We start from the raw sequence: 22,202 nt of genomic DNA, 5'->3' as shown, positions 1-22,202 counted from the left end.
GGAAGGCAGCATGGCTATTCAATCCCCACCCGATGAGGAACGGCGGGGCCCATGATAGCATTCCCCTGGAGAGCGGCCCTCCCGATGACAGCGACGACACACAGACACACACTGTAAGCCAAGCCGGCTGGGAGCGGCCGGGCTTGTAAAAGAGGAGGCCGGGCCGGTCCTCCAGCGCGGGCCGTAAAGTTTAACGGGCGCAGCTGCACACACCTGGGGTTCTGGCGCACACTTTTAGGGCCCCCACGGTCCCCGAGGCGCAGCGCACCGCCGCCCGGCTGCAGCACTTCAGCTCCACGTTCTGCACCGAGCCCTCCAGGGTCGGCCACGGGCTCGGAGACTTCGCACCTAATAAAAGAGAACGCGGGATGAAGCGTCGCGCTCGCGATGAAGCGCCCGGGCCGCGCTCCGCCCAGCGACTCCGCCGCGCTTCCACTGGTCCCCTGCACCACCTCGCCAGGTGCTCTCCCGCCCAGGTCAGGCCTGCGAAACATGCCCGGGAGGGAGGGAGCGAGGGAGAGGCCATCCCTGCGCCCCTCTGGTTCCCAGGCACGTTAGCGCGTCGCTGCTAATGAACCTGTCTGCGGGGTGCTGGGGCAGGCTGGGGTTCAGTCACTTTTGCCAGTTGCATTGCCAATGCAGCAGCAGCGAGTCACAGAGCTAGCATGCATTCAACAACAGACTGTGAGGGAGAGGGAGGGCAGGGGGGACAGATGGCAGAAAACACAAACTGAGTAAAATCAGGAACAGATTAGGAGACGTTGGTTGAAATTCCTGGGAAGAGCTGCGCACACAGACAAACGCACGTAAGCATTTCTCTCTCAAACCAAACCTGCAGCATCATCAAATTTCAGGGTGACCAGCAAGAGCAGCAAACACTCAAAAGTCAACGACGGCACCGTCGGATGGGCGGAGCGGAGATCTACAAGATTAATCTTCGCTAACTTCGCTGTTCTAGAATTTACCGCGGCAGTGTGTCCGTTCCTTCAGGTCACGCAACCCGCTAGGTCGCGTAGCCGCGGTCCGACTCACTGCTACGTTTGGCGTTGAAGTTCAATGGCAGGAGAGAAGAAAAAGCCAAACAGAAATATTGGCACCATCTGTCATCACCATCTCAGGACAAGTTACATACTTCCTGAGCGTCTCCTGTTGCACTAAGATACAGTTACACTGTAAACGGGTTTCCTGATATGTACGTATGCGTGTACATGCATCGGAAGACCAGAAGGCACAGAGGGTGGCTCTTTTATTTGGTCGTATTTTTCGATATAATATTTTTTGACGTGGAACCTGGACAATGTCCACCGTTGTTCCAAACCGGACTGTCCCAGGAGCTTCCTCGCTCAGGCTGTGCCGCTTGGACGCGATACAGAACATATCGACTGACGCAGTTAAAATGGACACCCCGAGACGTGTTCTATTTCACGGTGCTGTTGAGCGGTGTGTCGTACTAAATCACCGTGGCTCTCAGTGTAAGGGCGCGTCCACGGCCTGGTATCGAATTTCGACGGAGCCATTGCTGACCACTGCTGGCCAGGAGGACTACGGTCACCCTGGGTTCTAGTTAGCAGGATTGACCATGGCACATCTCGTAAGAGGAACTCCTGAGCCAGCTATGTTTGATGTGTACTCCTTGGTCGTAAGGACTACACAGTTCAACCAGTGGACTGCAGAGTGAGGAGGAGAGACGACTGGTAGTGCTCAGCTCAGACAAGGGCACGTACAAGTGTACAAGTCTGCGTTCATCTGAACAGAGCACCATGCATGGAGGACACAGGTCTGACAACGTGCGTCATCATTCCAAATTACAGAAAAAAAACAAGTTGGGGACAAAATTTTCTGTTTTTTTTTTATTTATTTTTCAAAATGTTCAAAATGTACAAGTATAAACGAAATTCATGTCATTAACTTTATTTCTATTCAAATAAAGTATTTGAAAATTAAATCAAAGAAAGTATAGACTAGTGGCTCTTGTCCACCTTGGGCTCAAATGGTTGTTACATTACAGACCAACCACTTAACCTGGATTTAATTTTCTTGTAAAATTTGTGAAACCAGTGTAGGTGCCAATTATTGACATGGAAAGGATTTAATATTATTTTATTAATGAGCAAGGGAAAGAGCATGCAGTGAGATGGGGCGAACATCAAATAAACAGCCGGTATGAAATGTTACGAGAGTTACAGTAACTCAAATAAATGCTATACTGCAAGGCTGAGGCTGACATAAATAGATGCCGGTCATGGTAGAAGGGTGTTGTTTATTGGCAGTTTAGCCTTGTGTAAAAGACACCTGCTCGCACTGAGTAATGGAGATTTCTGTTCACCCCGCTGAAGCCCGGCCCTGCTTGGCGCTGTGTGTACCATGTGACACCGCACAGGGCCGAGGTGGGAAGGCTCCCTACCCCACCAGAGCGGAGCGGCGCTTCGCAGGGTGAAACCCCACAGCCACGCTCCAGCCGGTGCAGCCACAGGCATGCGTGCCGCGAATGCTGGCCTGCCACACGTATCCCCCTCACGAGGGCGAAAGGCACACAGAACAAACGCCTGCCCTGCCGAGGGGCGCCAGATGCCCGGTTAGGGACCGAATGTTCGGCCTTCAAATCATTTGCACAGGTTCGGGTTGTGGTCCCGACCGGACAATATAAATGTTCGGTCTGAACTGATTGAAATTTGACCACTAGTTTTGTAATGAATTCCATGTTCCATCTCCACTGATGAGGGACTGTTACACCTTTTTTTTCCCCTCATTCTCCTTATCCCCTCCAGTCAATGATTGGTTTCTGAAACTCCCCCTTATCCCTCTGTTTCACCATGAAGCTTAAAGCTACCCAATTGTGTGCCTGTGCATGGCGTCTGGTTTTCACAAATTCTGAATCTGGCAACCCCAAGCACCAAGGCCTTTTTTCTCCGTTTTCAGACACACTGCTATGAGCCCCTGACAGGAAATCCAGCGGAATACATTTTCTACCACAAGCATAGTTGCTAAACTCTTATATAATCTATTCCAATCATAACTAATTTTCAGTTTATTTTCCATCCCACGGAGAGACAAAAATAACATTTCCACCGACAAACAGTCAAGGGCACCCCCGTGCAGAACCTCGACCGATGTTTTTAAAGCGGCAGCAGCACCACGCTTTAACCAAGCCGCTCGTGGAAAGTATTTAAGAGTGATGTACAAAATGCTAATAAATAGCAGCTATTAATACTGAATCAATAAAGCAGTTATGGGCCCTGCCAGAGGGGCTTAAAGCACCACGCTACGTGGCCTCGCTCCAGCTCATTATTCTCCAGCAGGCTCTGGACGGGCTCCAGATTTCCGGGGTTTAAAAAGCACGGGAGATCGAGCCAGGTCAAGCGCTTCTCTCCGCTTCATTTGGGCTCCCATCTGCAGGCTGATGGATATCTTCGCTGTCTGAGGATGACCAAATCGTTCGGGGTCCTCGGCGCACCCCTGCCGAGAGGCCTGCTTCCACCTCGCACCCAGCGGGCCGCGGTCCCGGAAGGACACGGGCTCTCGTTCTGAGGCATCCACTTAAACGACCAGGCGCTCAGGCAGGGGGTGGAACTGCCGGCAGCCTGGATAAATCATCCGAGTCTGGCCAGGGACAGAGAGGACTCGATTAGGTCTTTTTTGGACAGCTCTTTTCTGTCATTTGTCTGGAGCTTGAGGGCCCGTTCGCAGCAGGCCCTCCCCAAACGGCCGTGGAAATTGCCGGACACCTCGCCGCCGGCTGTCGGACGGGCCTCTTTAAGCCGCGCGGCCTCTCGGGCGGCCCGCCGGTGCCCGGGCGCGGGCCCGATGGCATCTGTTTTTGATGAATGGGTCCCTCGACGGTGGGCTAGGGTTACGGAGGGGGACATCTGCGCCCAGGGACCGCCGAAAGCAGCCCCTCAATCACGCGCGCGCAACCTGCAGCCCCGTTTGAAGTGATACTCGGCTGTCGTCGGAGGGGGAGGAGCCTTCCTGGTGCGACGGGTGGCGGTGGCCCCACCTATCCCCCTTTGGAATGCGATATCCCGCGATGGCCAGGCAAAGTCGCGGGTAAGCAGCATGGCTTTTAAGAGGGGAGTTTTCACCCGTCCTGATGAAGGAACTTGCACCTGCACTGCACTCCTCAAATACCGGTCGCTGAAAGCCCTCAATTATTTGGTGGGGAACAAAACCAGGGTCTCCCCCCTCTGAACCATTGCATCTGAAGAAGCATTCTGATTGGCTGAGAGTCACTCAGTTACCCCAAAAATCCACAAGGCGCTACCGCGCAGACGTCCGCGCCGCTTCTGAAAGCGATACAGCTACGCAACTGCGCGCCGAGACAGAAGCTTTCCCAAACTGCGCTACAATAACATCTTAAAAGTAGCAGGATGGTTATGCAATTTAGTCAAATATAACTGGTGAAGACTGGAGGTCGCTGTGAATTACCACACAAGCTTCTGAATCGCGGCAGCAGTCAGTGGCGCTCGTGGCTGGAATTCAGCATGAATGCGCTCATTCCCCTTTAAATGCAAGTAACAGTATACATAATCCCTCAGATCACTTTTCCAAACAGACTCCACAGAGTGTTTTTTACACATCAGCTTTAATAAAGTCAGTAATATTCCACAGGACTGTCACTCAGATGTATAAATGTATACATACTGAATTTGAATTGCATTAAGATTCAGTTAGCGAAAGTACAAACTTGTCAGACCGACAGTAAACAACACTCCACTGTGGCCCATTATGGTTTCCCATGGCACATCTACACTGTGTTAGTAAGCCCAATAAAGGCGTGAGAAGCAGACCGAAATATGGCACACCAATGTTTAAAGGGGGCTTTGGAAAAACATTGTGTTTGGGAATTTGCTGTGCGTCCTCTCCTCGCTGGTGAACGAGGCGCGGGCTGGCACTGGTACACCTGCTCCCCGCGCCTCCCCTGCGGAATGTTCTCCGCAGCTGTTTCCCCCATAAAGAGCGGGCAGAGAGAAAGTGAAACACATGGCGAGGGACGCGGGGGCGGCGGGTCGCCGCGGTCACCGTCGCGACCTGTGTAGCCGGTGTGGCCCATGGGGGAGTGGGGGAGGGGGGGGGTGGGGAGGGGGGGTCGAGGTGCGCCTGGTCTGCGTAAACACACAGCTGGAGGCTGGGGGCTGGGGGGCGTCAGCCACTCCATCAAACACTCAAAGGCCAGACCGGGGTAGCCGTGGGCCCCCGCCACCCCAAAAGGCTGGAGTGCCATAAGAGAGCACGGTGCGGACGATGGATTCGGTTTCCCCACCACGCTTTGGAAAACCCAACTCCTCAGTTCGGGTCTGCCCGATGAATTCTGGGAACATCTGGGCACCCGAAACATTACATGCAAGACCGGGGCCTCAACCTGTGTTTTCAACAGCAGCAGCCAAGAACCAGGTTTTTACTGAGGGACTTTTTAGAGACTATTAAAGATTGATGTATAAAATACTAATAAAAAAAAACAGCTATCAATATCACGAATGTAGTTATGGGGCTTGCCTGCCAAAGCGGTTTTAAACACCCTGGCATCTGGAGCCGCTCCAGTTCTTTATTCACAAACAGCAAATACCTTCAACTTCCACCGTGACCGGTAATGGTGACATCATCAGATTCAGAGGTGTCTGTGGATTTATCGATTCATGTGGTCCTCTGCACTGAGCGTTACAGTATTAACATTCCAACCTAAAGCCGAGGAAGACAACTCAAGCTGTTCTACGGGAAATAAAAACCCTAGGAAAGTGTCCAGTTGGGCGTACTGTGCCAAGCATGTAGCGTATACTGCGGGCTACTCAACTGGTATGTTCTCGAAAACGTTCCCTGGGTTTACTTTTTTTGGGACTTTTTAGACATGTATATAACTACACAAAGGTAATGCAACCTACTTAATTTTTTTTTCCTTTACTTTGTAATCCGCCAGTGCAAAATGGCCATTTGTCAGTAGTCCCGTATCATTGCTGAGATGTGCTCGCAGTTATCAGGAGGGTGTGCAGCCAGCCGTCCTGCTTTCACTCTGCAGGCCTCCCGCTGAGCCTGGAGGTTATTCCTCAGGAGCACTGCACACTGGCACAGGGAATGGGGGATAACACCCTCCCCCCCTGGGCGCCTGCCCTGAAGGCTAGCGCTCAGGGAGACCGTTTCTGACTACCCAAAGAGCCTGTTCACACGCGGGGCGTAGCGGCCGCTCGGCGGGCGGGAGCAGGCTGCCCAGACAGCGGGCCCCAGGGAAATCATTAGCGGCCCCTGCAGGTGCTCGGGCAGCAGCGTCGGGCACCGCCTCGCTCCCGGCTTCCGAATTACCGCAATTAAAAAGGACGGCACGCCGAAGCGATTTCGGCGGCGCTAGCAGAACGGAGCGGCGGCGGCGCGAGGGGCCCCGCAGGAGACGAGCGTGGGAATTCCCCAGGCCCCCGCTCGCACAGAAACGCCATCGGCAGGGATGACAAGATACGGCGCAGAAAGAAGACAGTGGCTCAGCGGGGAGGACTGGTTACCAGACCCTGGCTTAATGCTCCTCTGACACATTTGGCTACCAACAGTGGATGAGAAACAGTGGTGCTTTGAAGACACGGCCAACGAATGCCACTGCGGTTCACCAAGAGAGAGACATGAGGCACGTCAGGCCGCAGCTAATGAAATTAAAGCCGCTCTCCTGTCTCCGAAATACGCCCCGGGTTAGCTCCTCTGGAAGCGAAGCGCGCCGACGTTTTGTCATCTGCTAATAACGCAAAAATCGATATTTACTCCACGTCCCCTTACCCCCGCCTGTGTGTGCGTGTGCCTCACCCCTCTCTCTCTCTCTGGTTCTGGGGGCTAATGTTTAACAGAGGGGGAGAACTCAGAGCGCAGGACAAAGCCACTCACGCACCCGGCAGCACAGCGTCCCCACGCCGGGTGACGGGAAGCTGAATCCACGGAAAATAAAAAACAGGCTTAGCGTCGCTACGTCCATTTGAGAGTACGGTTTGAGGGGATACCCTCCCACCCCCCCGCACGCTTGGTTAGCGCTCCATTGGCGTTTCAGCAGCTCTCCTGTCGCCTGGCCGTCTCGCGCGGCCCCGCTGTTCTCATTTATATCTCTGTTAGCAGGAGGCTAACGCGGCTAAAACACATCACGCACTACCTTCCCCAAATCCACTCACTCACTGGCTGTGTCAGCTTCCTGTTCAGGAAAAACTATTACTCACAGCATGAAATATAAAACTATCACGACCAGATAAAGTTCATTTCATGATGATAGATAATGCATGTACATAGTTATTTACCAATTTGTCATATCCATAAATCTAAGGCAGCTTTTAAGGTATTTTAAAAAAAACAACAGGTCTCAGAATGAGTTCCCTCCTCCTGTTAGGCCCTTCTGAAGAAGGAGGCATCTACTCTAATTCTACCTACCTCTTTTATAAGAAACATCCTGAGCTTAATGAAACCATCTGCGTCCGAACTACATTTGAGAAACACTACCCACGCTCCTACCCGAATCACGCACATGTGACTCACAGAGGCTTTTAAACGCGGTGAACAGACACGCTCTAGGTGGGGCGCGATCCAAACCGGAGAGCGCCAGCGTGCGCCCCTCGCTGTTTTCGTTCTGACAGCCATCCTCCGTGTCATCGCTCCCGCCCCCCCCTCCCCGTTGAGCGGGATCGTTCCATTACCCCCAAACATGCTTTGCATCACATCTCGTTTCATGTGACGAAAGAAAGTTCCCCTCAAAGCAAGATTCCACAGCCTCTTTTTATGTAATAAAAAAATAATAATTTCCTCCCTTTGGCGAGTTTCCTGGCTTCCTTCACGTATCGTCTTTCCACGGGCCAAAACCCCCACGTTAGGCTGTGATAAACCGGCAGGGATGGTGATAAATAAGCACCCCCCCCTCCCCCTAATGAGCAAATGGTACAACCCGGTGTGACCCACCAACCGCTTGTCAATAACTGCCCCCCCCCCACCCCCCACACACAAAAGTATATACGTAAATCCATGTAATAACATGTGCCAAAGCGCAGCAGCAACAACAAACTCCTGTTTTCCATCGAGCCGATTATTAACCATGAGACGAAGCAGCCTCTTAATGCCGAGGATGGAAGGGGGTTGGGGGGGGGGGGGGGGGGGGCATTGTCTGGATCGACTTAAAACGTCATCGTCCTCACCCGGACGAGAGAGGCCCGGCTGTGCCTCACTGACGCTTTCGTCGAGAAGAATGGTTTCAAGTTTCCGCAAGATTTATTTACCTATTGTCTCGCACCGACACTACTTTTTTATTTCGAAAGGTCGCTTTTTAAATGAAAAAATTGGTTTGTTTTCTTCGCCCCCCCCCCCCCCCCCCCCCCCCGCCCTTTCTGTCCCGACGTCAATGCACAAAGCAGACAGGCAGACGTGCATAAATTCTACGAAAAACCAATAAGATACCTCTTCAAAGAATGGGAGAAATTTTAGCGAGAGGCCAAGCTTCGCCGAAACAGACATCTTCAGGTTTTGATTAATCTTTCGTTTTTCTGACTGACAATCGAGACAACCGCACGCCACCACTTACTGTAAAACTTTACTTTTCATTTTCTCTGTAAACAAAATGAAATTAATGTGAAATGATGTACGCATAGCTAGGACGGCAGAGAGAATAGAACTGCAGCTCCCTTAACAGATTCCTCCCTGAAAACTGGGGCTCTTCTTTCTGGCATCAGATGTGGTCACCACTGCGTGAATACCTCATGAAAGATGAGTACGCTACCAGGGCTAAAACGTAAGCATTGAATCAAAATCCCAATTTCAGTTTTGTTTTCTGATAACCCTTTCATTATTTCACATTTAGCTCTGTGTTAGTTCCCAGGTCCTGGAAAAAAAACACATAATTATGCAGTGCACTACTGTCATTCAGTAGCTAATCGCACAGTAGGAGTGAACAGAATAAGAAAATGACACCAACCGTACAGAAAACCACCATGACCCTCGATATCTCCGTTTTTGGGGTGGTTCAGCCTATAAAAGCACCAAGTTTCAGTGCAGAGCTCACCACACCAAGTGTTCATAATAAAATGTAAAGGTAATTCATTCATATTAATTAATTACCTGAGCAATCTTCAAAGGGCATATGGTTCATTTTTCTATTTGTGAATTCAGTTTGAGTTATCACTCATCCTGATAACAGTCACTAAAAATAGGGAGAAGAGAGCAGAGAAGCTGACAGACAGAAGGACAGCAAGGCAGACGGACACACTCACAAACAGACACAAGCAGACTGACAGAGGCAGGCAGACACAATCAGGTGCTCTGAATAAACTGGTGAACAGGTACACAGGACCATATGGCGGTGCATGTAATTAACCCATCAGTGTGGAGCAGGCAAAAAAACAGTCAGTTTCAACTTCAAATAGTTCCACTCACAGTCACAACACATGGAGCGCAAGCGGAACCGCGGGAATACAGCAGGGTAACCACGGCACATCGAGACCAATGACAGGAGGCGTCCGCTGCGGCCCTCCTATCAGCATCAAGGTGCGTGCTCCAGCGTTAGCAGCTGCTCAGAGCACAGCCGGGGAGGGGGGGAAGCGGCGATCTCATAACCCAGACCGCGTTAAACGCAGCAGATCACGGGGATCGGCTTTCTGAGACGACAGAGTAATATGAACATCAACACTTCTCCTCCAGTAACACTCGGCCATTAACGACACTTCAAGCGCCGGGTCAAGAGGAAAAAAGGAATTGCGTCAGTCCCACGTTTCTGATTTCCAAACCATCAGAAGAATTTAAGTTTAGAAGTAAAAAGAAAGAAAAAAAACGATAGCAGTGAGTTCTTTCCACAAGGCGTGAAAAAATCATTTTTAAAATCGGCAAAAAAAAAAAAAAAAAACCTGGTGACAAGCTTTTAAGCGATCCCATTCGCTGCGTTTTGACACGGGCATGAAAAACAAGTGGAATGACCGTTGCTGACGTAACCTCGTGTGCTTCGTTTTGTTTTTATATTATTATTCGAAGGGAGAGTACCGGGACCAAGGGCCGCGAAACTTGTGAAAACAAAGGACTGTTTTAATTACGATACGAGAGAGAGCGAGAGTCCTGAACCACTATCAACATTTCATCTAAAGGAATGCCGTGACACCATCCGCCTCCTGGATCACACATTCTTACCGTCGCTTTCCCATAAATGGGGTCTTATGCGTTCAAAGGCGATGTAATGCAGACACGAAGAGAAGGGCGGGCGGAGGAAGGGAGAAAAAAATTTGACCGAAATCCAATTAGGTGCCAAAGGTGGGTTTAATAAAAAAAAAAGAGAAGCAATTTCAGTGTTTTCCTGAAGTGTTCCTTACCACTTTAAACCAACAGGTTCTCCCCGCAGCTCCGGCCTGGCCCCCGTCCAGCACACCCCATCTGGGCACAGGAGTGCTCTCAGGCACGTATCAGTCATGCTAAAGATATGTCACAGCTAGTATATCAAACGCCAATCGCCTGGCAGCGCCGGCACGTTAACCCCCTCCTGTCCGCTCACCTTTACTCGCCGAACTCTGCCGCTATGAACTGTCCCGTGCAGCTGCAGACAGACTCTGGCTTTCCTACGTTTTCGGGAGAAAAAAAAACGGAAAAAAGGACACAACAAACGCTTTATTGCCTGTTTTCTTTTGTCCACCGATATGGAAGGCCCAACGGTAATGACAGGCTACATCCTCCGTCCATTCGGGAGGGTGATACTGGCACGAGTGGAACCATCCCGACTTGGGCAATGCTACTCGTGCAACAGCAGCCTCGCCCAAGCAGGGATGGCTTCACTTGCCAGCTTATTTTCGCTGCCCCTACGATCGTTCGGCATCTGCGAAAACAGGGAGGAGGGGGGCAGAATTCTCTCCAGACCAAGGGGAGCATCACCGCAACGGGGACAAGAGATTGAGCCGGACACCCCACCCAGGGGCCCTTTAAGAGTCCTGTATTGTTTCACGCTGTTTTATCAATGACACGTGCTATCGAACAGCGCGAGACGCGGCGCTGAGCTCAGCGTTTAAGAGCGACAGGCCGGGCGCAGCTCGGGGCAGGGTGCGGTTTCACCTTCCGCCCCGCCCCCCTCAAGACTGGAATTAAAAGGGAAAAACAATCAAGCAGGCATTTCCACCCTGGAATGGTTTAAAAGGGGGAAAACGGCCCAAAACCATACATCTTTTATAATGAGTTGTCTGCGGCTTTAACTTCTGGTGGATCTTGTGAGACGTCGCTGTGTTTTTATGGCAACGTCGCAGATGAAAGTCAGAACCAAAGCAAACTCGTTTCTTCTGATCGAGGACACAAAGCAAACGGTCCCGGCTTCCATCCCAAGCCCCCTTCCGGCAGGAGGGAAAAAAATTAATTAAATCAAACTTGTCTAAAGTGATGCTGGCTGAAGCCACAACCACAGTGTCACTCTGAGTTTGTCAAAGTGCCCTACCAGACTGTCTTTTTTTTATTTTAGTTTTTTTACTTTTAGCATCTGTGCAAGTTCCTGGTGGAACATCATTTCTGTTTACTTGTATATATTTCAAAACAGAACTTTTTTAAAATAATTGTCCTTAGAAAAAACTTGTGTGCACAAATCAAAATATGATAAATTATCCTCAAAGAAGGAAAAAACCAACAAAAGCTAAAGCTAAAGTTTGGTACATCTCAGCCCCTTGCTTCAAAAACTCCCCCACAAGAGCCAGTCCAGCTCCCCACCCCAGAGAGCACCTGGCTTCTAAAGGACTGGGCGTCAGCAGTGGCTTTCCCTTCTCCCTCTCTCCCTCTCTCCCTCTCTCCCTCTCTCACTCTCTCACTCTCTCACTCTCTCACTCTCTCACTCTCTCACTCCCTCTCTCCCTCTCTCGGTCACTGTACGTGTGGGAGGTCAGTGTTCCTCAGGGCTGAGGTTAGCGGTTGCCAGGAAGTAGCAGAGGGCAGGATTTGTGGGCTATGCCACCGCGCCAGCCACACGGACTGCCTACTCCCTTATGTGTGTGCGTGTGCGTGTGTGTGTGATTGTGTGTGTGCGCGTGTGTGTGTGCGTGTGTGTGTGTGCACGAGCGTGCACGTGTGTATGTGTGAGTATGCATGTGCGCGTGTGTGTGTGCATGTGTGTGTGCTTGTGTGCGCATGTATGTGTGAGTGTGCGTGTGTGTATGTGTGAGTATGCATGTGTGAGTGTGTATGTGTGAGAGTGTGTGTGTGTGTGTATGTGCGAGTGTGCATGTGTGAGTGTGTGTGTGTGTGTGTATGTGTGAGAGTGCATGTGTGAGTGTGTGTGAGTGTGTGAGTGTGCATGTGTGAGTGTGTGCGTGTGTGTATGTGCGAGTGTGCATGTGTGAGTGTGTGTGTGTGTGTGTATGTGTGAGAGTGCATGTGTGAGTGTGTGTGAGTGTGTGAGTGTGCATGTGTGAGTGTGTGCGTGTGTGTATGTGTGAGTGTGCATGTGTGAGTGTGTGCGTGTATGGCAGTACACAGCACAATGAGCAGAGAGAGGAACAGCGTGCGAAAGAGAGAGATTAACAGTTCTTGGTCATCTGCCGTTATTGTAACCCCAGTTTTTCTCCACCACTGCTGGACTGACCAAGCAGCCACTCTAACACTTCCACACTGGATTCCACTCTATTCTCACCAGACTGGGGGGGGGGGGGGGGGGGGGACATAAATTCTGACGCACACCGCTTTCCGCAGCGCTCGCCGAGGGGGGGAAAAAACAAAATGGAGAATTCCTGCTGAAAGCAGATCTGGAACCCCGCAGACAGCCGTCCCCCGCAGCCCGTCGCTTCTCCCATCACTGAGGAGGGAGCATGGCGTATAATACATAACAGAGCCTGCGCTTCTCCCATCACTGAGGAGGGAGCACGGCGTATAATACATAACAGAGCTGCCTGCGCTTCTCCCATCACTGAGGAGGGAGCATGGCGTATAATACATAACAGAGCCTGCGCTTCTCCCATCACTGAGGAGGGAGCACGGCGTATAATACATAACAGAGCGCTGCCTGCGCTTCTCCCATCACTGAGGAGGGAGCATGGCGTATAATACATAACAGAGCCTGCGCTTCTCCCATCACTGAGGAGGGAGCACGGCGTATAATACATAACAGAGCCTGCGCTTCTCCCATCACTGAGGAGGGAGCATGGCGTATAATACATAACAGAGCCCGTCGCTTCTCCCATCACTGAGGAGGGAGCACGGCGTATAATACATAACAGAGCCTGCGCTTCTCCCATCACTGAGGAGGGAGCATGGCGTATAATACATAACAGAGCCTGCGCTTCTCCCATCACTGAGGAGGGAGCACGGCGTATAATACATAACAGAGCCTGCGCTTCTCCCATCACTGAGGAGGGAGCACGGCGTATAATACATAACAGAGCGCTGCCTGCGCTTCTCCCATCACTGAGGAGGGAGCACAGCGTATAATACATAACAGAGCCTGCGCTTCTCCCATCACTGAGGAGGGAGCACAGCGTATAATACATAACAGAGCGCTGCCTGCGCTTCTCCCATCACTGAGGAGGGAGCATGGCGTATAATACATAACAGAGCCTGCGCTTCTCCCATCACTGAGGAGGGAGCACGGCGTATAATACATAACACAGCCTGCGCTTCTCCCATCACTGAGGAGGGAGCACGGCGTATAATACATAACAGAGCCTGCGCTTCTCCCATCACTGAGGAGGGAGCACGGCGTATAATACATAACAGAGCGCTGCCTGCGCTTCTCCCATCACTGAGGAGGGAGCATGGCGTATAATACATACCAGAGCCTGCGCTTCTCCCATCACTGAGGAGGGAGCACGGTGTATAATACATAACAGAGCCTGCGCTTCTCCCATCACTGAGGAGGGAGCATGGAGTATAATACATAACAGAGCCTGCGCTTCTCCCATCACTGAGGAGGGAGCACGGCGTATAATACATAACAGAGCCTGCGCTTCTCCCATCACTGAGGAGGGAGCATGGAGTATAATACATAACAGAGCCTGCGCTTCTCCCATCACTGAGGAGGGAGCACAGCGTATAATACATAACAGAGCGCTGCCTGCGCTTCTCCCATCACTGAGGAGGGAGCATGGCGTATAATACATAACAGAGCCTGCGCTTCTCCCATCACTGAGGAGGGAGCATGGCGTATAATACATAACAGAGCCTGCGCTTCTCCCATCACTGAGGAGGGAGCATGGAGTATAATACATAACAGAGCCTGCGCTTCTCCCATCACTGAGGAGGGAGCACAGCGTATAATACATAACAGAGCCTGCGCTTCTCCCATCACTGAGGAGGGAGCACAGCGTATAATACATAACAGAGCCTGCGCTTCTCCCATCACTGAGGAGGGAGCACGGCGTATAATACATAACAGAGCCTGCGCTTCTCCCATCACTGAGGAGGGAGCATGGCGTATAATACATAACAGAGCCTGCGCTTCTCCCATCACTGAGGAGGGAGCATGGCGTATAATACATAACAGAGCCTGCGCTTCTCCCATCACTGAGGAGGGAGCATGGCGTATAATACATAACAGAGCCTGCGCTTCTCCCATCACTGAGGAGGGAGCACGGCGTATAATACATAACAGAGCCTGCGCTTCTCCCATCACTGAGGAGGGAGCATGGCGTATAATACATAACAGAGCCTGCGCTTCTCCCATCACTGAGGAGGGAGCACGGCGTATAATACATAACAGAGCCTGCGCTTCTCCCATCACTGAGGAGGGAGCATGGCGTATAATACATAACAGAGCCTGCGCTTCTCCCATCACTGAGGAGGGAGCACGGCGTATAATACATAACAGAGCCTGCGCTTCTCCCATCACTGAGGAGGGGAGCACGGAGTATAATACATAACAGAGCCTGCGCTTCTCCCATCACTGAGGAGGGGAGCACGGCGTATAATACATAACAGAGCGCTGCCTGCGCTTCCTCCCATCACTGAGGGAGGGAGCCAGCGTATAATACATACAGAGCCTGCGCTTCTCCCATCACTGAGGAGGGAGCACGGCGTATAATACATAACAGAGCCTGCGCTTTCTCCCATCACTGAGGAGGGAGCACGGCGTATAATACATAACAGAGCCTGCGCTTCTCCCATCACTGAGGAGGTAGCATGCGTATAATACATAACAGAGCCTGCGCTTCTCCCATCACTGAGGAGGGAGCATGGCGTATAATACATAACAGAGCCTGCGCTTCTCCCATCACTGAGGAGGGAGCATGGCGTATAATACATAACAGAGCCTGCGCTTCTCCCATCACTGAGGAGGGAGCATGGCGTATAATACATAACAGAGCCTGCGCTTCTCCCATCACTGAGGAGGGAGCATGGCGTATAATACATAACAGAGCCTGCGCTTCTCCCATCACTGAGGAGGGAGCACGGTGTATAATACATAACAGAGCCTGCGCTTCTCCCATCACTGAGGAGGGAGCATGGCGTATAATACATAACAGAGCCTGCGCTTCTCCCATCACTGAGGAGGGGAGCACGGCGTATAATACATAACAGAGCGCTGCCTGCGCTTCTCCCATCACTGAGGAGGGAGCATGGCGTATAATACATACAGAGCCTGCGCTTCTCCCATCACTGAGGAGGGAGCATGGCGTATAATAACATAACAGAGCGCTGCCTGCGCTTCTCCCATCACTGAGGAGGGAGCATGGCGTATAATACATAACAGAGCCTGCGCTTCTCCCATCACTGAGGAGGGAGCATGGCGTATAATACATAACAGAGCCTGCGCTTCTCCCATCACTGAGGAGGGAGCATGGCGTATAATACATAACAGAGCGCTGCCTGCGCTTCTCCCATCACTGAGGAGGGAGCATGGCGTATAATACATAACAGAGCCTGCGCTTCTCCCATCACTGAGGAGGGAGCACAGCGTATAATACATAACAGAGCCTGCGCTTCTCCCATCACTGAGGAGGGAGCACGGCGTATAATACATAACAGAGCCTGCGCTTCTCCCATCACTGAGGAGGGAGCATGGCGTATAATACATAACAGAGCCCTGCGCTTCTCCCATCACTGAGGAGGGGAGCATGGCGTATAATACATAACAGAGCCTGCGCTTCTCCCATCACTGAGGAGGGAGCATGGCGTATAATACATAACAGAGCCTGCGCTTCTCCCATCACTGAGGAGGGAGCACGGCGTATAATACATAACAGAGCCTGCGCTTCTCCCATCACTGAGGAGGGAGCATGGAGTATAATACATAACAGAGCCTGCGCTTCTCCCATCACTGAGGAGGGAGCACGGCGTTATAATACATAACGAGCGCTGCCTGCGCTTCTCCCATCACTGAGGAGGGAGCATGGCGTATAATACTTAACAGAGCCTGCGCTTCTCCCATCACTGAGGAGGGAGCACGGCGTATAATACATACCAGAGCCTGCGCTTCTCCCATCACTTAGGAGGGAGCATGGCGTATAATACATAACAGAGCGCTGCCTGCGCTGCTCCCATCACTGAGGAGGGAGCATGGCGTATAATACATAACAGAGCCTGCGCTTCTCCCATCACTGAGGAGGGAGCATGGCGTATAATACATAACAGAGCCTGCGCTTCTCCCATCACTGAGGAGGGAGCACTGCGTATAATACATAACAGAGCCTGCGCTCTCCATCACTAAGGAGGGAGCATGGCGTATAATACATAACAGAGCCTGCGCTTCCTTCCCATCACTGAGGAGGGAGCAGCGCGTATAATACATAACAGAGCGCTGCCTGCGCTTCTCCCATCACTGAGGAGGGAGCATGGCGTATAATACATAACAGAGCCTGCGCTTCTCCCATCACTGAGGAGGGAGCACGGCGTATAATACATAACAGAGCCTGCGCTTCTCCCATCACTGAGGAGGGAGCATGGCGTATAATACATAACAGAGCCTGCGCTTCTTCCATCACTGAGGAGGGAGCACAGCGTATAATACATAACAGAGCCTGCGCTTCTCCCATCACTGAGGAGGGAGCACGGCGTATAATACCATAACAGAGCCTGCGCTTCTCCCATCACTGAGGAGGGAGCATGGCGTATAATACATAACAGGAGCCTGCGCTTCTCCCATCACTGAGGAAGGGAGCACGGCGTATAATACATAACAGAGCGCTGCCTGCGCTTCTCCCATCACTGAGAGGGAGCATGGAGTATAATACATAACAGAGCCTGCGCTTCTCACATCACTGAGAGGAGCATGGCGTATAATACATAACAGAGCCTGCGCTTCTCCCATCACTGAGGAGGAGCATGGCGTATAATACATAACAGAGCGCTGCGCTTCTCCCATCACTGAGGAGGGAGCATGGCGTATAATACATAACAGAGCCTGCGCTTCTCCCATCACTGAGGGAGGGAGCATGGCGTATAATACATAACAGAGCCTGCCTGCGCTTCTCCCATCACTGAGGAGGGAGCACGGCGTATAATACATACACAGAGCCTGCGCTTCTCCCATCACTGAGGAGGGAGCATGGAGTATAATACATAACAGAGCCTGCGCTTCTCCCATCACTGAGGAGGGAGCATGGCGTATAATACATAACAGAGCCCTGCGCTTCTCCCATCACTGAGGAGGGAGCATGGCGTATAATACATAACAGAGCCTGCGCTTCTCCCATCACTGAGGAGGGAGCATGGCGTATAATACATAAACAGAGCCTGCGCTTCTCCCATCACTGAGGAGGGAGCATGGCGTATAATACATAACAGAGCCTGCGCTTCTCCCATCACCTGAGGAGGGAGCATGGCGTATAATACATAACAGAGCCTGCGCTTCTCCCATCACTGAGGAGGAGCATGGCGTATAATACATAACAGAGCCTGCGCTTCTCCCATCACTGAGGAGGGAGCACGGCATATAATACATAACAGAGCGCTGCCTGCGCTTCTCCCATCACTGAGGAGGGAGCATGGAGTATAATACATAACAGAGCCTGCGCTTCTCCCATCACTGAGGAGGGAGCACAGCGTATAATACATAACAGAGCGCTGCCTGCGCTTCTCCCATCACTGAGGAGGGAGCCGGCGTATAATACATACCAGAGCCTGCGCTTCTCCATCATGAGGAGGGAGCACAGCGTATAATACATAACAGAGCGCTGCCCTGCGCTTCTCCCATCACTGAGGATGGAGCACGGCGTATAATACATACCAGAGCCTGCGCTTCTCCCATCACTGAGGAGGGAGCACGGCGTATAATACATACCAGAGCCTGCGCTTCTCCCATCACTGAGGAGGGAGCATGGCGTATAATACATAACAGAGCGCTGCCTGCGCTTCTCCCATCACTGAGGAGGGAGCATGGCGTATAATACATAACAGAGCCTGCGCTTCTCCCATCACTGAGGAGGGAGCATGGCGTATAATACATAACAGAGCCTGCGCTTCTCCCATCACTGAGGAGGGAGCACGGCGTATAATACATAACAGAGCCTGCGCTTCTCCCATCACTGAGGAGGGAGCACGGTGTATAATACATAACAGAGCCTGCGCTTCTCCCATCACTGAGGAGGGAGCATGGCGTATAATACATACAGAGCCTGCGCTTCTCCCATCACTGAGGAGGGAGCATGGCGTATAATACATAACAGAGCCTGCGCTTCTCCCATCACTGAGGAGGGAGCACAATGTATAATACATAACAGAGCGCTGCCTGCGCTTCTCCCATCACTGAGGAGGGAGCATGGCGTATAATACATAACAGAGCGCTGCCTGCGCTTCTCCCATCACTGAGGAGGGAGCATGGAGTATAATACATAACAGAGCCTGCGCTTCTCCCATCACTGAGGAGGGAGCACGGTGTATAATACATAACAGAGCGCTGCCTGCGCTTCTCCCATCACTGAGGAGGGAGCATGGCGTATAATACATAACAGAGCCTGCGCTTCTCCCATCACTGAGGAGGGAGCATGGCGTATAATACATAACAGAGCCTGCGCTTCTCCCATCACTGAGGAGGGAGCACGGTGTATAATACATAACAGAGCGCTGCCTGCGCTTCTCCCATCACTGAGGAGGGAGCATGGCGTATAATACATAACAGAGCGCTGCCTGCACTTCTCCCATCACTGAGGAGGGAGCATGGAGTATAATACATAACAGAGCCTGCGCTTCTCCCATCACTGAGGAGGGAGCACAGCGTATAATACATAACAGAGCGCTGCCTGCACTTCTCCCATCACTGAGGAGGGAGCACGGCGTATAATACATACCAGAGCCTGCGCTTCTCCCATCACTGAGGAGGGAGCACAGCGTATAATACATAACAGAGCGCTGCCTGCGCTTCTCCCATCACTGAGGAGGGAGCACGGCGTATAATACATACCAGAGCCTGCGCTTCTCCCATCACTGAGGAGGGAGCACGGCGTATAATACATAACAGAGCGCTGCGCTTCTCCATCACTGAGGAGGGAGCATGGCGTATAATACATAACAGAGCCTGCGCTTCTCCCATCACTGAGGAGGGAGCATGGAGTATAATACATAACAGAGCCTGCGCTTCTCCCATCACTGAGGAGGGAGCACGGCGTATAATACATAACAGAGCCTGCGCTTCTCCCATCACTGAGGAGGGAGCACGGCGTATAATACATAACAGAGCCTGCGCTTCTCCCATCACTGAGGAGGGAGCATGGCGTATAATACATACAGAGCCTGCGCTTCTCCCATCACTGAGGAGGGAGCATGGCGTATAATACATAACAGAGCCTGCGCTTCTCCATCACTGAGGAGGGAGCACGGCGTATAATACATAACAGAGCCTGCGCTTCTCCCATCACTGAGGAGGGAGCATGGCGTATAATACATAACAGAGCCTGCGCTTCTCCCATCACTGAGGAGGGAGCACGGCGTATAATACATAACAGAGCGCTGCCTGCGCTTCTCCCATCACTGAGGAGGGAGCATGGCGTATAATACATAACAGAGCCTGCGCTCTCCATCACTGAGGAGGGAGCACGGCGTATAATACATAACAGAGCGCTGCCTGCGCTTCTCCCATCACTGAGATGGGAGCATGGCGTATAATACATAACAGAGCCTGCGCTTCTCCCATCACTGAGGAGGGAGCACGGCGTATAATACATAACAGAGCCTGCGCTTCTCCCATCACTGAGGAGGGAGCATGGCGTATAATACATAACAGAGCCTGCGCTTCTTCCATCACTGAGGAGGGAGCACAGCGTATAATACATAACAGAGCCTGCGCTTCTCCCATCACTGAGGAGGGAGCACGGCGTATAATACATAAACAGAGCCTGCGCTTCTCCCATCACTGAGGAGGGAGCATGGCGTATAATACATAACAGAGCCCTGCGCTTCTCCCATCACTGAGGAGGGAGCACGGCGTATAATACATAACAGAGCGCTGCCTGCGCTTCTCCCATCACTGAGGAGGGAGCATGGAGTATAATACATAACAGAGCCTGCGCTTCTCCCATCACTGAGGAGGGAGCACAGCGTATAATACATAACAGAGCGCTGCCTGCGCTTCTCCCATCACTGAGGAGGGAGCATGGCGTATAATACATAACAGAGCCTGCGCTTCTCCCATCACTGAGGAGGGAGCATGGCGTATAAAACATAACAGAGCCTGCGCTTCTCCCATCACTGAGAAGGGAGCACGGCGTATAATACATAACAGAGCCTGCGCTTCTCCCATCACTGAGGAGGGAGCATGGCGTATAATACATAACAGAGCGCTGCCTGCGCTTCTCCCATCACTGAGGAGGGAGCATGGCGTATAATACATAACAGAGCGCTGCCTGCGCTTCTCCCATCACTGAGGAGGGAGCACGGCGTATAATACATAACAGAGCCTGCGCTTCTCCCATCACTGAGGAGGGAGCACGGCGTATAATACATAACAGAGCCTGCGCTTCTCCCATCACTGAGGAGGGAGCATGGCGTATAATACATAACAGAGCCTGCGCTTCTCCCATCACTGAGGAGGGAGCATGGCGTATAATACATAACAGAGCGCTGCCTGCGGTTCTCCCATCACTGAGGAGGGAGCACGGCGTATAATACATAACAGAGCCTGCGCTTCTCCCATCACTGAGGAGGGAGCACAGCGTATAATACATAACAGAGCCTGCGCTTCTCCCATCACTGAGGAGGGAGCACGGCGTATAATACATAACAGAGCCTGCGCTTCTCCCATCACTGAGGAGGGAGCACAGCGTATAATACATAACAGAGCCTGCGCTTCTCCCATCACTGAGGAGGGAGCACGGCGTATAATACATAACAGAGCGCTGCCTGCGCTTCTCCCATCACTGAGGAGGGAGCATGGCGTATAATACATAACAGAGCCTGCGCTTCTCCCATCACTGAGGAGGGAGCATGGCGTATAATACATAAACAGAGCCTGCGCTTCTCCCATCACTGAGGAGGGAGCACGGCGTATAATACATTACAGAGCCTGCGCTTCTCCCATCACTGAGGAGGGAGCATGGCGTATAATACATAACAGAGCCTGCGCTTCTCCCATCACTGAGGAGGGAGCACGGCATATAATACATAACAGAGCCTGCGCTTCTCCCATCACTGAGGAGGGAGCACGGCGTATAATACATAACAGAGCCTGCGCTTCTCCCATCACTGAGGAGGGAGCATGGCGTATAATACATAACAGAGCCTGCGCTTCTCCCATCACTGAGGAGGGAGCACGGCGTATAATACATAACAGAGCCTGCGCTTCTCCCATCACTGAGGAGGGAGCATGGCGTATAATACATAACAGAGCCTGCGCTTCTCCCATCACTGAGGAGGGAGCATGGCGTATAATACATAACAGAGCCTGCGCTTCTCCCATCACTGAGGAGGGAGCACGGCGTATAATACATAACAGAGCGCTGCCTGCGCTTCTCCCATCACTGAGGAGGGAGCATGGCGTATAATACATAACAGAGCCTGCGCTTCTCCCATCACTGAGGAGGGAGCATGGCGTATAATACATAACAGAGCCTGCGCTTCTCCCATCACTGAGGAGGGAGCATGGCGTATAATACATAACAGAGCCTGCGCTTCTCCCATCACTGAGGAGGGAGCATGGCGTATAATACATAACAGAGCCTGCGCTTCTCCCATCACTGAGGAGGGAGCATGGCGTATAATACATACCAGAGCGCTGCCTGCGCTTCTCCCATCACTGAGGAGGGAGCATGGCGTATAATACATAACAGAGCCTGCGCTTCTCCCATCACTGAGGAGGGAGCATGGCGTATAATACATAACAGAGCGCTGCC

At 51.8% G+C, this 22,202-nt stretch overlaps 1 protein-coding gene across 1 annotated transcript in view; it reads right to left on the bottom strand.

Annotated features, from left to right (window-relative positions):
* LOC118212693 (vacuolar protein sorting-associated protein 13B-like) overlaps positions 1-22,202 on the bottom strand; it is a 303,731-nt gene that overhangs the window by 203,508 nt on the left and 78,021 nt on the right. The window contains 1 exon segment of the mRNA XM_035390874.1: positions 214-348. Coding sequence (XP_035246765.1) covers positions 214-348 — 135 coding nt within the window.

The sequence above is a fragment of the Anguilla anguilla genome, chromosome 1 (assembly GCF_013347855.1).
Source record: "Anguilla anguilla isolate fAngAng1 chromosome 1, fAngAng1.pri, whole genome shotgun sequence".
Taxonomy (NCBI): Eukaryota; Metazoa; Chordata; class Actinopteri; order Anguilliformes; family Anguillidae; genus Anguilla; species Anguilla anguilla.
The sequence above is the reverse complement of the archived record's forward strand: the minus strand, read 5'-3'. Positions and strand labels throughout refer to the sequence as shown.